Below are 16,884 nucleotides of genomic sequence, written 5' to 3' on the forward strand. Positions count from 1 at the left end.
ACCTCTGGTCACCTTACAATAATGCTCAGATAACACAATCATTCACTTTCGTTACTTCTGGTCACAAAACACATATATTGACGTTGGTTACCTCTGGTCACCCTACAACGCTGTTCATATATTGACTTAAATAAAGTTTGTTTAGCTTATTTGAACAGTTTTGTCTAAATTGCGTTAAAAATTTGAACTGAAAAAGTTCGTTATTAGAGTCATTCCACAATAGTGGTTTCAAAAAGTGGGACAGTGTTTTTTTTTTTTTTTAAGTGATAGTATCATGCCATAACTGGATATAACAGAGAGTTTAAACGTTTAACTACATGATATTGATAATAAAAAGATAAAATTAAGCAGATAAAATGCCAAAATGTGCTTCTGAAAAATGACTGTGGGAAAGTGACGTAGGTTACATTGGTGTCCAGTAAAATGATTTAAATACACATATTTTGTAATAGTGACTATTAAGTTTATGCATTTTCAGTTCATTCCATTGAACCTAATGCACATTTTCTCTGTTAAGTGTCTCAATACTATTTTTTTTGGATGTTTGACTCTCTACAGTTTTGACCAAGCCTCACGAAACATCCTTATTCATGTTTAACCTATTATAAATTAACACAGAGACAACACAATATAAACTGCCTTTTGAAAACAATTTAAAGTGATAGTTTTAGTGAAAAATATACGAAAAGTTATTTTTTTATGAGTATGGAATAGAAAAATAAGAAAATTTGTAAAAAATGTAACGATCATTACAATGGACACCAAAAATTGTGTCAAAAACTAATATCCTAATAAAAAAAATAAGCGTCAAGTTTTCTTATATTTTGATAATGAATTTTATAGAAACTCCATCAAAATAGTTATACAAAGAATAGATATAACATCTACTAAACAAGAGGATGTTGAAATTCAATACAAGTCTAAATATTCCATGTAACAATCGTCACAGAATGTAACAGCCCCCGTACAATTATAGAACCTGTTGTATGTTCAAATAGTCATTTGAGTTTTGTAGAAAGCATCCACTGACCTATAAATGTGTAGAACTCATCAAAAAATCTTTCTTTTCGGTCTAAATCTAGGTTATGTGGACAAATTTTGAGCGAACCAAATGTCTGTTACACATTGAAACACCATAAGAATAAATTTAGTAATTAATATATTGAAACACCATAGGGGTAAATTTAGTGATCAATACACTATTGGGGGTCTGTTTTTTTCTGTGTTGAGTTTTTTAATGTCTAGATCTATCTAGAATATCTCTTTTGCTATATTGATTGATTGTTTTTTTGTGTTTTAACACCACTTTTAACCACTGCATTTAGGCTTTTTTGTTGCTGCCAGTCTTTATTGGAGGAAGCCGGAGTGCCCAGAGAAAACCACAGACCTGCACCTGGTTATGTCTTTTGTCCATTGATTGCCCTTTTTTACTCATGCTTTGGTTGTCTAGATTCTTATGAAATGTCAGTTCATAATTTCTTAATTGTTAATAACATATATATTTAAGGTGGGCAGTGATTTGCTTGTTCCGCATTGGTCAATAACATGGAACCGCTGGGAGGGAGTTTCGGTGAAATGGAATCTTTAATACAGTTTTAAAATTGATTTTTAAAGGGCTACCCAGAACACATGTACATTATAAGTACTAAGTAAAGCCATGAAGAGATGTAAACACAGGGAATCAAGAATAAATTTTCAGTAGTTAAACTCAAGCATAAAAACGTTAACCAAATATTTTATTTGACATAAAACTTGGAACACTCTCTGGCACAGATTCCTGAAGTTCAAAGATCTGAAAAAGAGGAAAATGGTACAGCATTAACTTTTGATATTAACTGAACTTTTCATTATAGTATTCATATATATATATATTACATTTTGCTATGATACATGTGTGGCAAAATATCTATTTTAACCAAATTAATAAATTTATATGAATAAAATAACATTGCTCTGTGTGTGTGAACATCTGAACTGTTAAGGTACATGTATTCCTTCATTGTACAGTACAAACAATGTATATATTTCTTGGTTGTTCTTGGAAAGATTTATAACTTTATCTACATGTACATGTATTATGTACATGAATTTCCACATACTTGGTGAACAAATGGCTCGAAAAATTTACATTCAATTGAGGTATTTGTTTCAATTGGTATCAGCCAGGACACAAATTTACACATTCAATATATATGTCAATGTATGTGTTATAGATCATCTTGAATTTAGTTTAGGGTATAATTCAGAATCATCACTGAACATTTTTTGGAATTATAATTTATGACTTATTCTATTTGTTTGTGTGGACTTGGCCTATCACTCACAAACATCGGACTTGAATTACTTTGTAAAAGGGTGATCTGAGTTTAAACACTGTATTTTTTTTATATCTATATCTTTGGATAATGTAAACTATGTTTAATAAATAATCTCATATCTACCTTTGAATTTGTACATAAATCGTCTAGTTCCAATCAAACAGACATCTGGCGGGTCTATTGGTTTGACCACCTCTGATGATATTATGGAATGGCGTATCGATGCACTTATCCACAAGTCCTCCTTCTTGTGGGTATAGAAGTAAACATAGGGCCACACATCAACCTAAAACAACACAGTATTGATTTTTTTATTGTTCAAAAAGGTATAAAAAATAACAACCACTTATATATCGATACCATACAGTTCAATTTCATCAGATCAGCAAAAAGTTAAAGAAACTGTTTATTACAACTGTAGGCTGATGTTGTTGCAAACCCCAATCACAAATAATTATGATATGTGTAAACTAACTATTTATCCCTCTAAAATTGTGTAATTTAAAGTTACATTTTAGAAATTTATGTAATTATATAGAAATTATAAAACCTACTACATGTATAATATCTAATTATTTGAACTAAAGATCGATCTAGAATACAAGAACCCTTTATTAAAATTCTGGAAATTCAAAATTTTTACAAAAGTATGATACAAAATAGTGGTTAATTAGACATTTAGAAGTTTCTGCAAAACAATCCTAGAAAATATAACAGTAAAACATAATAAAACTTTAACTTAAACTGAACAAAACTGCAATACTTACAACAGCAGGGTATGTTTTTGTCCCTTGGGCAATAAGCAAATATTGCCACTCATATAACTAATACAATGTAAATATAAAGTTGAGTAAATTTGGAAGCTGAATTATGAACAAATAATTACACTGATATCTGAAGTCAACTTCAATAATTTATGAACAGTTGCATACATGGTTATCAGACATATGTAGAAACATTACTTGGACAGGAATTACAGTCAGCACTCAAGAAATTTTATCATAGCCATCATGAGCTGATCTGCCATTATGACAAAAGTGTGTCAGAAATTGTATCTAGTATTCTTCCTCAGTCACAAGTAGCCTTCCATCATTAAAGGACTGGACAAAGAAATAACACAACAGGTGCCTTATACGGTGCAGGAAATGCCTACCCTTCCAGAGCACCTGATTTCACTGCCAGTTTTAAGTGGAGTTCGTGTTGTTACTTACTTACTTTAACTGTTTGTAAATGTCTGTTGTTTACTCCTTGATTTTGAATGTTATTGTCTTATGTACATTAAAACAACAAGTCTATTCATCACTAATATTTTCCTTACCTCTGTTGCTCATTATATCTTTTAGTGTAGTGCTCAGAGACTAAGAGCTGGTCATATAAGGGCTTCTCTTGGAACAGTACAATACTATTGTCCCTCTGTTCACTGTTATCCTGCAAGTTGGACATCAGAGCCTCTTCCGGTTGAACTGAAGCAAAAGGTTGGACATCCATGGGTTTAACTGTCATCAAGGACTGGTTATCTGTCAGTTTATCCAATAAGGAGTGTTGATCAGTGGTGGTCTCATCCTGAAAAACAGCATGAAATTGTAATGCATGTAATGGCATAAAATTCTTGCACACCTTTCATCATCAAGACAAAAAAGTTCCACGTACCAAATGAAAGCAATACATTAATGGGTCTAAAACAGCTTATTTAATTTTTTTTTAATGGGTGGCTCCATCATTGTCCATTATAACTGTATGATCATGCCCAAAGTCTGGGTCTGCAATTTACATAATAAATATAGATACCTTAGACACAACAATACTATTGTTGCTCTGTTCACTGTTATCCTGCAAGTTGGACATCAGAGCCTCTTCCGGTTGAACTGAAGCAAAAGTTTGGACATCCATGGGTTTAACTGTCATCGAGGACTGGTTATCTGTCAGTTTATCCAATAAGGAGTGTTGATCAGCTGTGGTCTCATCCTGAAAAACAGCATGAAATTGTAATGCATGAAATGGCATAAAATTCTTGCACACCTTTCATCATCAAGACAAAAAAGTTCCACGTACCAAATGAAAGCAATACATTAATGGGTCTAAAACAGCTTATCTAATTTTTTTTTAATGGGTGGCTCCATCATTGTCCATTATAACTGTATGATCATGCCCAAAGTCTGGGTCTGCAATTTACATAATAAATATAGATACCTTAGACACAACAATACTATTGTTGCTCTGTTCACTGTTATCCTGCAAGTTGGACATCAGAGCCTCTTCCGGTTGAACTGAAGCAAAAGGTTGGACATCCATGGGTTTAACTGTCATCGAGGACTGGTTATCTGTCAGTTTATCCAATAAGGAGTGTTGATCAGCTGTGGTCTCATCCTGAAAAACAGCATGAAATTGTAATGCATGTAATGGCATAAAATTCTTGCACACCTTTCATCATCAAGACAAAAAAAATCCACGTACCAAATGAAAGCAATACATTAATGGGTCTAAAACAGCTTATTTAAATTTTTTTTTTAATGGGTGGCTCCATCATTGTCCATTATAACTGTATGATCATGCCCAAAGTCTGGGTCTGCAATTTACATAACAAATATAGATACCTTAGACACAACAATACTATTGTTGCTCTGTTCACTGTTGTCCTGCAAGTTGGACATCAGAGCCTCTTCCGGTTGAACTGAAGCAAAAGTTTGGACATCCATGGGTTTAACTGTCATCGAGGACTGGTTATCTGTCAGTTTATCCAATGAGGAGTGTTGATCAGCTGTGGTCTCATCCTGAAAAACAGCATGAAATTGTAATGCATGTAATAGCATATAATTCATATAATTCTTACACACTGTGATAATCAAGTGAAAACAAATCCACGTACCAAGTGAAAGCAATACATTAACTGTTTAAAAATCTCATCATAGATACAAGGATTAATTTTGTATCTAGCCAGACACGCGTTTCGTCTACAAAAGACTCATCAGTGACGCTGGAATCCAATAAAGTTAAAAAGGCTAAATAAAGTAAACAACTTATTAAAAAAAAGTTGCTCCATCATTGTCCATTACTGTATGATCATGAACACATCTAACATTATAGAAATATTTACCATATTATATTGGTTATTGCTGACGTCTGAATCACTGTCATCAAGTAAATCCATGACCCAGGAAGCCAGCTGCTCAGACAACCCGCTGATGTTTTCCAGGTCTATATCTCCAAGAGTGTCAGTACTGTATTCAAGGACATCATCATTTATGGACATCTTCAAAATTGGACAGAAATGGTTTGGAATCCAATGAGCATATGTCATTTCATCATTTATGTTTGATGACCAGAGGATATATGCAGGTGTGTTGCTTTCCATTTCCCTTGGCAAGATTGATCGATTGAGATCTTTTCTCACATTTGGATTTCCACGATTTGGATAAACTGATTGCAGAGGCCTTCCCAAAACTGATGCAAGTGCAAAAATCTGCCAAATTCCCATGAATTCATTTGCACTGCATACTTTCCTAATCTCTTCAAATAGTGTTCTTTCTATCAAAGATGAAGTAATTATATCTCCAGGTGTATACAGCTCTGAATACATAACGTAAGACTTTGGGAGAACAAGCGCTTCTTTATCAGATAGTTGTTCACCTCTCCTTAAATATGTATGGTCCACATACAGCGGCAAATAGCATGCCAGTTCTAATGCAATTCTGACACGTAGTTCCGTATGATTGTTTTCTGTTCCATACATTATCACACTAGCAGACCTAGGCAAGCAATTTCCATCACCAAGTACACTTGCAGGGAAATATCCTTCTTCCTTGACATCATCCGGCAACAGTTCCATCCCGAGCTTGTCAATATGTAACCCACTTCCAGAAATAGAAATGTCTTCATCTTTGTTGCACCTAAGATGTGGTATCACACTTGCGAGTTCAGTTCCTTTAATCATCATGTCATCTACTGTAGTAGAGCTCTTCAAAGTTTGTAATATAACTTCAAAAAGAGTGTCCTTATTATCTTGCACTCTTGCAATATTGACTGATAGTTCATTGATTTGTGGTGAGGTATTTTCAAGAGAGTGCAATTCTTCAACTGTTGTGTCTTGTCTGTTAAATTCTTTTTGTTTTGGTAAATCCTGTATTCTATCTTGTGAGTCTGCTTTCTTGTGGCTATTTGAACGAGTTGCTCTTTGGTTTTTCTTGCTCAACTGTTTTCTTGGAGTTTCCTTAAACAAACCTTTGACATTTTTCTTGTCAACTTTCTTACTTTTTTTAGAGGTGTCTTTCTTGTTCAACTGTCTTCTTTGTGTCTCTTTTATCCAACCTTCTACCATGTCTACATTATGACAGGAACCAGATCCTTGTATGCATGTTGAGCTAAAACAGCTAAGTGTGCGCTTTTCTAGAGAAGCCGAATCATTGGAAGCCCTCACAGAATGAAGTTGTCTGGTTTCAGGAACAGCCTTCACATTGGTCCTCTCTTGGCGTTTTCTGTTGACATCACCTTCCTTTACTATGAAGAAATTTCTTCTAAAATGACAACATTCATTCTGCGAGTCTAGTGTTGGCCGTCTTAAATTTGCCTCTGCAAAATCAAAGAATTCACTTGCATTTTTCACCATGGCTTTTCTGTTTTTTACAGCATTTGTTACAATTCTTTTAATAACCCCGAATTCACCATCACATGGTCCTTTACCATGCCTGCTTCCAAAGAAGTGTTTCTCAACAGGAAAACCAAAGTCTGATTTGCTGTGAAGAGCATCTGCAAATGGGGTTTTCGACTTGAACTGTGATGCTGCTCCATCACTGAAGTGAATCTGCCTCTTAGATTTAATCTCATAAACTCTTTGTATATACTCGTTTGCCAATGAAATACAATGTTGAACATAATGAAAGTCATGTTTTTTGTCTTCTGACACATAGATCATGCTTTGAGTTACGACTAACTTACAGAATTTGCATCTGATGTAGGCAACAATGCTGAAAAGAGTAACTGTGTCATGAGACCAATGTGCACTTTGTGCTTCATCCTGGTATATACATGTATAATTTTCTGCAAAATCACTACAGAAAATAGTCCAATCAGACGGCAAATTCTGTGTCACATGTCTGAATTGGTCATGTTGCCACCAGGCAGTATTTAAGTGAGCACTGAATGGCTGTAATTCTTTTTTGAGCTCTTCAAGGAAATTATTGACACTCTCTTTCTTTAAACTTAGAACCTTCTTTGATTTTTTTTCATTTGCATGCATATACGTCTGCGTTTCCCATTTATACCATTGTATAATATGCCTTTTGTTCAAGTCTAACTGGGAAATAAACTTATCTACCCCACATAATTTGCATAACCTTTTAACACATTCAATTTTGTAATATCTAGATCCTTCTGGTTTTTGGCATACAGTTCTTGCTAACAAGTCATATCTGGTGTTAACTCCTTTAATATTTAGTGCCTTTACTTTATATTGAATATTTGTACAATACTCACAAAGACAATTGTTAAAAATAGATTTACTCATAGTCTGTACAGTCTTGGGTCTTAGTGCAGTGAACTTGGAAAAATTTAATGTACATTCTTGGTTTTCTTTAAGGAATTCATTGTAGTTGTCCCTTAAACTGCTCTGCAAGATTCTTTTTGGTTCTTCAGATTTCAATGATGCCTGTTTTTTATCCGGCAGACATACAGTGTCAAAATCTTTGTAGAATTTTTCTATCTTGTCAATTGTATCTTCTGTCAAAGCATCACTTCTTTTTGGTGTTTCAGAATCTTCTTCCCATACATCTTTAAGTTTTGAACATTTAACTGCAAATTTCCAAGAAATGCCAGCCTTTCTCTTTTCAGCATCTTTAAGTATGAAGCTAGTTAAAAGTCTTCTTTTCTTTAAAACCTCCTTAGTGCGATGTTTTCTGGTTTTATGCAAATCATCTTTCATCTTGCAGATTATTTCTTGGCTTATCCTAAGATGTCTTTTTTTTGTTGGTGTCAGTAAAAGGCCATGTTTGGTCAATGCTTCTCTTTTTCTTGGAGTTGCCTTAGCAGTCAACCCACCAACTACAGATGCAAACTTTTCAGGTGATGAAGGTAGATGCAACGAGGCTCTGTACACAGCCTTTCTTTCTGCTTCCTTTGTTGAATACCCTTGGTGAGTTTCTGTTGATTCAGCTGGCATTAGGTTTTCAGTTGTGCTCTTGGATTTATTCAATTTGTATTGCAACCGCCTTTTTTCATTAATTCTTCTTCTCTTTTGGCTTGAGTACTTTGCTCGTTGTTCTTCTTTTTTTCTCTGCCAGTATTCTCTTTCTGAACTTACTTGTGCACGTGTTTTTGGTTTAGGTTTTTTTTTTAATTTAACAATTTCCTCTGGTTTTCTTTCTTCTCCCCATTTACGTACTCGTAACCTCGTTTTTTCCCTCTGATTGATTTTTTGTTCAGAAGACCAATTTTCCCTCCATTTTCTATTTCGTTCTTTTTCTCTTTCTAAGTATGCAATATATTTTTCAGGGTCTTGTTTTATTTTGTCCCTGTAATTCTCTGACCTTTGTGCAGCAGTTTTTTTTTGTGATGCAGATTCTGATAAATGTATGGTATTTGTTTGGACATCATTGCTGATCTGTGGCCGCATTTGCGACCTCAACTTTAAGCGTAAAAACGACCTGAAAGAAATAATACAGTGGCATTATGCTTTCTGGTCTGTCCCAGATGTTTTTGGTAAAAGTTGTTTATTATGATGTTGAAGTCGTATCAACTTCAAACTTGGTATGTGCATGTTCCTTATAGTATGATCTTTCTAAATTGTATGTTAAATAAAGGTTTTGATCTCATTTTTATGGTTCACTATACTTAGAAATGTGATAATGTAATAAACTGTTGACACAGGGATATGTCTCGCCTATATGCAATTTTGATAGTTTAATGCAATTGTTTAAATTAAAACAGCAACATTTAAACATGAAAACTATTGAAAAATTTTCAAAGTCAATGAACCATGACTGAAAATGTGATGTCAAATAATCTTTATGGGGGAGATAATTGTGCAAAAACAAATGGCTGAAAAGGTTATTTACCGCTAAGTGTCAATTTTGAGGGTTATTCGCCCTTACATGTACTTGCTATTAGGTGTAATACCACCATTGATTTTCCCCTATTAGTCTATGTTAAATTTGCACTTTTCAAAAAAATGTGCAGAATTTATCTTTGTTTCAAATAAAGAAATACTTGGCATGAGTAAAGTTTTATCCTGTCCAGTACTATAGAAAAAAATTCACATAACATTTCATTGCATATAAGACAATAACCATCACTGGAAGTTAACCAATCAAATTTTCCCCCTTTTTTAACCTGTGTACAAGCTTTAGTAACCATGTAACCTCAAGTTAACAAAGTATTCTATAGAAACCCCAAATAAAAAAATAATGGTGCTTTGAAATACCCAAGATATATATTTATGACCCAGAAATGTTTTACTGCAATGAAATGTAGGATCAATAACTTACAACTGTCAAATTCAAGGGAATATTTTTTTTCGACCTATTTTCGTATGCAACCGGATGTGACGTACTATGATTTGGTGGTATTACACCTATTAGATGAAAATTTATTGAATAATTCCATGTCATAGGATAATGTATTTAAGGAATGACTGTAATATTTTTTCTGTCTATGAAGAAATAACATAAAAAATGTGGTGCACACTGAATAACCCGCGTAGCGGGTTATTTAAAGTGTGCACCACATTTTATATCTTATTTTGAATAGGCAGAAAAAATATTACAGTCATTTCTTATAATTTAATTCTTAATTCCATTTCAAACCGGAGTAAATCATGAAAAAACGTTGATGACGTCACGATCACATGACAAAATTATGTCTATGAGCTGATAAACAAGAGTGCACACGCTGAAATGTCTCGCCTTCTTTACTAATCATTGATATTATGTTGATAGTCCTAAATATAAAGCTTTATTACAACTGTCACATAAACTTAACATTAACCAAGTAAACTAAACATTAAGTTAACCAATGAACCATGAAAATGAGGTCAAGGTCAGATGAACCATGCTAGGCAGGCATGTACAGCTAACATTTCTTCCATACAACAAATATAGTTGACCTATTGCTTATAGTTTAAGAAAAACAGACCAAAACACAATAAAATGCTCCGCTGGGGCGCAGCTTGATACGACCGCAGAGGTCGAAGCCTGAACAGTTGGGGCAAGTATGGACACAACATTCAAGCTTGATGCAGCACTGAATTTGGATTGTAATTAAATATTTGACACAACATAGGTTTCTGACACAGAATGAAAGTGGTCTAATAACTTAAAAAATTTTAATTTACCTATTCAAACCATATCATTATTATTTGCTTTTTATATATAAATCAGAAATAACCAATTTAAAATGGTAAATTTTAAAGAAAAAAAAGGAAAAAAAAATCCCCCCCCCCAAATTTTTTGAACCCCCTTATGATTCATCACCCATAAACTCAATCCCAGCTTTCCTTTTGTGGTATGGAACCTTGCAGTACAATTTCATAAAGATCCATACACTTACACACAAGTTATTGTCCTGAAACTAGAAAAATGCTTGTTTTTTTTGCCCTTTTATGGCCCCTAATTACTAAAATTTTGAGAGAATTACCTCCAAAATAAATCCCAGCCTTCCCTTTGTGGTATGGTACCTTGTAGTACAATTTCAGAAAGATCCATACACTTGAACACAAGTTATTGTCTGGAAACTAGAAAAATGCTTGTTTTTTGGCCCCTTTTTGGCCCCAAATTCCTAAACGTTTAGGGCAATTAACCCCAAACTCAAACCCAGCTTTCACTTTGTGATATGGAACCTTGCAGTACAATTTCATAAAGATCCATACACTTACACACAAGTAATTGTCCTGAAACTAGAAAAATGCTTGTTTTTTTGCCTTTTTATGGCCCCAAATTACTAAAATTTTGAGGGAATTACCCCCAAAAACAATCCCAGCCTTCCCTTTGTGGTATGGTACCTTGCGGTACAATTTCAGAGAGATCCATACACTTGAACACAAGTTTTCGTCTGAAAACTAGAAAAATGCTTATTTTTGGCCCCTAATTCCTAAACTTTTTGGGCAATTACCCCGAAACTCAATTCCAGCTTTTCCTGTGTGATATGGAACCTTGTAGTACAATTTCATAAAGATCCATACACTTACACACAAGTTATTGTCATGAAACTAGAAAAATGCTTGTTTTTTGCCCCTTTTTGGTCCCTAATTTCTAAAATTTGGAGGCAATTACCCCCAAAATCAATCCCAGCATTCCCTTTGTGATATGGAACCTTGTGACACAATTTCAGAGAGATCCATAGACTTACACACAAGTTATTGTCATGAAACTAGAAAAATGCTTGTTTTTTGCCCCTTTTTGGCCCCTAATTCCTAAAATTTGGCGGCAATTACCCCCAAAATAAATCCCAGCATTCCCTTTGTGATATGGAACCTTGTGGTACAATGTCAGAGAGATCCATACACTTACACACAAGTTATGTCTGGAAATTACAAAAATGCTTATTTTTGGCCCCTTTTTGGCCCCTAATTCCTTAACTGTTGGTACCATAACCCCCAAAATCAATCCCAACCTTCCTTTTGTGGTATTGAACCTTATGGTAAAATTTCATTGAGATGTGTCTTCGGACGACGACGACAACGACGACGACGACGACGACGCCAACGTCATACCAATATACAACCACAAAAATTTTTTTGCAGTCGTATAAAAACTTAACACTGAGCAATGAACCTTAAAAATGAGGTCAAGGTAAAAAAAAACCTGCGTGACTGACAAATAGATCATAAAATATTTCCATACACCAAATATAGTTGAACTATTGCATATAGTATTAGAAAAAAAGACCAAAACTCAAAAACTTAACTTTGACCACTGAACCATGAAAATGAGGTCAAGGTCAGATGACACCTGCCAGCTAGACATGTACACCTTACAATCATTCCATACACCAAATATAGTAGACCTATTGCATACAGTATAAGAAAAACAGACCAAAACACAAAAACTTAACTATAATCACTAAACCATGAAAATGAGGTCAAGGTCAGATGACACCTGCCAGTTGGACATGTACACCTTATAGTCCTTCCATACACCGAATATACTAGACCTATTGCTTATAGTATCTGAGATATGGACTTGACCACCAAAACTTAACCTTGTTCACTGATCCATTAAAATGAGGTCGAGGTAAAGTGAAAACTGTCTGACGGGCATGAGGACCTTGCAAGGTACGCACATACCAAATATAGTTATCCTATTACTTATAATAAAAGAGAATTTAACATTACAAAAAATCTTAACTTTTTTTTCAAGTAGTCACTGAACCATGAAAATGAGGTCAAGGACATTAGACATGTGACTGACGGAAACTTCGTAACATGAGGCATCCATATACTGATTTTAATATTATATGAAATAATTATGAGGTTAACAAGACATGAGCTTTCAGATAATCTACAAACATGCTGCCCACACCTGAAAAAATAATTGTCTGCTTTCAGAGTGCTTTCCTAAAATCATGAATGAGTGTGATCGTCTTCTGGCTGAACGCCAAGCGTATAAGGATAAGATGTGATTTTAAAGGAAATTATCCATCTGATAATTTACAAGTAAATAACAGATTTTACCTGAACTTCTAAAACAATGATTCAAATCGTATGCTTCTTTGCTACATGTATGTAAAACTAGAGGCTCTAAAGAGCCTGTGTCATTCACCTTGGTCTATGTGCTGCAGTGCATATTAAACAAAGGACACTCTACAACATTAAAGACAAGAAAAGAATTCATGACAAAATTCTCTGTTTAGGTGATGGTGACTTGTTTGTAGATCTTACTTTACTGAGCAATTTTGCTGTTTACATTTTATCTCTATCTATTATAATATTCAAGATAATAACCAAAAACTGCAAAATTTCCTTAAAATTACCAATTCAGGGGCAGCAACCATACAAGGGGTTGTCTGATGCGTCTGATAATTTCAGTGCACATAGCCCCCAAAATCAATCCCAACCTTCCTTTTGTGGTATTGAACCTTATGGTAAAATTTCATTGAGATCCATTCACTTAAACTAAAGTAAGAGTGCGAAAACTAATGTGTCTTCGGACGACGACGACAACGACGACGACGACGACGACGCCAACGTCATACCAATATACAACCACAAAAATTTTTTTGCAGTCGTATAAAAACTTAACACTGAGCAATGAACCTTAAAAATGAGGTCAAGGTAAAAAAAAACCTGCGTGACTGACAAATAGATCATAAAATATTTCCATACACCAAATATAGTTGAACTATTGCATATAGTATTAGAAAAAAAGACCAAAACTCAAAAACTTAACTTTGACCACTGAACCATGAAAATGAGGTCAAGGTCAGATGACACCTGCCAGCTAGACATGTACACCTTACAATCATTCCATACACCAAATATAGTAGACCTATTGCATACAGTATAAGAAAAACAGACCAAAACACAAAAACTTAACTATAACCACTAAACCATGAAAATGAGGTCAAGGTCAGATGACACCTTCCAGTTGGACATGTACACCTTATAGTCCTTCCATACACCGAATATACTAGACCTATTGCTTATAGTATCTGAGATATGGACTTGACCACCAAAACTTAACCTTGTTCACTGATCCATTAAAATGAGGTCGAGGTAAAGTGAAAACTGTCTGACGGGCATGAGGACCTTGCAAGGTACGCACATACCAAATATAGTTATCCTATTACTTATAATAAAAGAGAATTTAACATTACAAAAAATCTTAACTTTTTTTTCAAGTAGTCACTGAACCATGAAAATGAGGTCAAGGACATTAGACATGTGACTGACGGAAACTTCGTAACATGAGGCATCCATATACTGATTTTAATAGTTCGGTCTTATGTTGTACTGTTATACCACTGTCCCAGGTTAGGGGGAGGGTTGGGATCCTGCTAACATGTTTAACCCCACCACATTATGTATGTATGTGATTGTCCCAATTCAGGAGCCTGTAATTCAGTGGTTGTCGTTTGTTTATGTGTTACATATTGGTTTTTTTATATAAATAAGGCCTTTAGTTTTTTCGATTGAATTGTTTTACATTTGTCATTTCAGGGCCTTTTAAAGCTGACTACGCGGTATGGGCTTTGCGCATTGTTAAAGATCGTACCGTTACCTATAATTGTTAATTTCCGAGTTATTTTGGTCTCTTGTGGAGAGTTGTGTCATTGGCAATCATACCACATCTTCTTTTTTATATTCACACATTACAACTCATCACTGTTAAGCTGGTGGCCAAGTATGGGTCATTCCGCTCATTAATTTGAAGTAGTGTTTGACAAAAATATTTAACAGGCAAATGGACAAACAGACGGATTTTTATACAAGGTGATTGCAATATAGCCCCACTCTTAGAGTGGAAGTATAGTATATGAAACGTATATAATATACCGGATTTAAAGTGGTTTCTTCGGTATCAGGCAATCACACTACATTTTAGTCTTATCCGATATTATTGCGCAAAGTTTATTTCAATAAATTTTTCCTGAAATATAATATTTTCTTTAATGCAACAAGATCTTTGTTTAAATATAAAATCTTCGTGTCCATGTGTAACAATCTTTAGGTGTACTAGTGTCTCAATGTTACAATCATCACAGAAATGCCAGTATAATCATTACAATAGTGGCAGTGCATTGGGAGTATGCAAAAATAAACTTTTGACATTTGAAATGCAGATGGCATTATAATATTTATTAAGTCTAACATAAACATGTTTATTTCTGCAATTCAAGATTTTAGTGTCCCTGTGTAACTATCACTTAAAATTTTGGAGTCTCAATGTAACAATTGTGTTTTATTCTGGCGTCTCCATGTTACAATCATCACAAAAATAGTGACTATATTGTCACTTCAATATTTACAGAGCATTTTGCAAGTATGTAAATGAAAAAAATTGACATTAAAGTCCATTAAAATGAAGATGGCATTACTGCACATAAATATTTTCTAAAATAAACATGTTTTTCTGCAATTCAACATGATTGTTACAGAGACGCATAATTTTGGTGTCCCTATGTTACAATCACTTTGAATTCTTGTGTCTAATTTGTAACAATCGCTACATAATTTGGTGTCTCAATGTTACAATCATCACAGAAATAGGGACTGTATTGTCATTAGTAGGCATTACAATAGTTGCAGTGTATTTGCATGTATGCAAATGAAAACTTGTGACATTAAAGTCCGTGGTATATTTAACCATTAATATTTGCTTTAAAAATTATGTGTTTTCCACAATTTTGCTTGATTGTTACCGAGACACAAGATCTAAGTGTCCGTATGTAACAATCGTTTCTTAAAACGGTGTCTTTTTGCATGATAATATAAAAACATTTTTTTATTGTAACCAAGGGAAATATAAAGTTCGTGGATATCGATAGACTTTATACATTTCTTCTTCATAGGACTGGTAAATATTTGCATTATTATACAATACTTCAACTATTAATAAAGAACTGTGAATGATCGTTACTTGTGTCGATCGTTAAATTTCAGGACACAAAAACGTTACCTACCCATTCTCCGCCATATTCCATTTGTGTTCCCCGCTTGTACACGTCAATGATTCATGTGCACATGCTATGTCACTAACACAAAAATTGAGGTTTTGCTGATGCGCAGTAAGAAAATATAGGTGAATGAATGATCGTTACAAACTGGACACGAATGTCAGCCGGTGCATTTCAATTACGATCACGTGTCAACGGAACGTCTTTATGTTATTGTTTTCACATTTTACACAGAGAAGACATAATTGGTGCATTTAAACATAATCGCTCATGCATGGCACCTACAATTAAAAATCCTGAGACCATTAGTTTTGGGTTTGACAGTGGACACGACAGTAGCGATCGTTTACATTAATTTCAAAACAATATTTTTACCTTTTTTGTTTATTTTTCTCCAACAAAATCGCGTATAATAACGGTTTAAACCATCTACTTCACCATAGATTACTCAATAAAACATAAATATACAAATATAACGTATTTGTGTATAATTGAAAACACCGTACCAAGGATGTCCCAGAAAATGGCCGATTATTTTACCCTACTTCATCATAAACTGGTTTCAAAATATATTTAAATAAAATGCTCCGCTGGGGCGCAGCTTGATACGACCGCAGAGGTCAAACCCTGAACAGTTGGGGCTAGTATGGACACAACATTCAAGTTTGATACAGCACTGAATTTGGATTGTAATTAAATATTTGACACAGCATAGGTTTCTGACACAGAATGAAAGTGGTCTAAGAACTTATAATTTTTTAATTTACCTATTCATACATGTGATGGACTGTGAAACTCAGATCAGAAGATTGGGAAATTTTGGTCAGGAGATTAGGACTCAGATCAGGAGGTTTTTAATCGACATAAATTTTGTCGTAAATGTAACCGTGTGCTGTAAAAATGGTCTTTTAAAGTGTGTTTTCTTCAACTTTCCATCCAATTTATTATGTTTATAGTACCCTTGTAC

The 16,884-nt window shown here is 34.2% G+C and overlaps 1 protein-coding gene across 1 annotated transcript; it reads right to left on the reverse strand.

Moving 5' to 3' along the window:
* Positions 1-1,719: 1,719 nt before the first annotated feature.
* Positions 1,720-9,111, reverse strand: LOC127711831 (uncharacterized). The gene is made up of 7 exons (XM_052217983.1): positions 5,413-9,111; positions 4,913-5,089; positions 4,509-4,685; positions 4,107-4,283; positions 3,637-3,881; positions 2,442-2,604; positions 1,720-1,792 (listed from the first exon to the last, which is right to left on the reverse strand). The coding sequence occupies exons 1-6, from the start codon at positions 8,920-8,922 to the stop codon at positions 2,547-2,549; spliced, it is 4,344 nt and encodes a 1,447-aa protein (XP_052073943.1). The 5' UTR covers positions 8,923-9,111; the 3' UTR covers positions 1,720-1,792; positions 2,442-2,546.
* Between the last annotated feature and the right edge of the window lie 7,773 nt (positions 9,112-16,884).

Source organism: Mytilus californianus, unplaced genomic scaffold, assembly GCF_021869535.1.
Source record: "Mytilus californianus isolate M0D057914Y unplaced genomic scaffold, xbMytCali1.0.p SCAF_8, whole genome shotgun sequence".
NCBI lineage: Eukaryota > Metazoa > Mollusca > Bivalvia > Mytilida > Mytilidae > Mytilus > Mytilus californianus.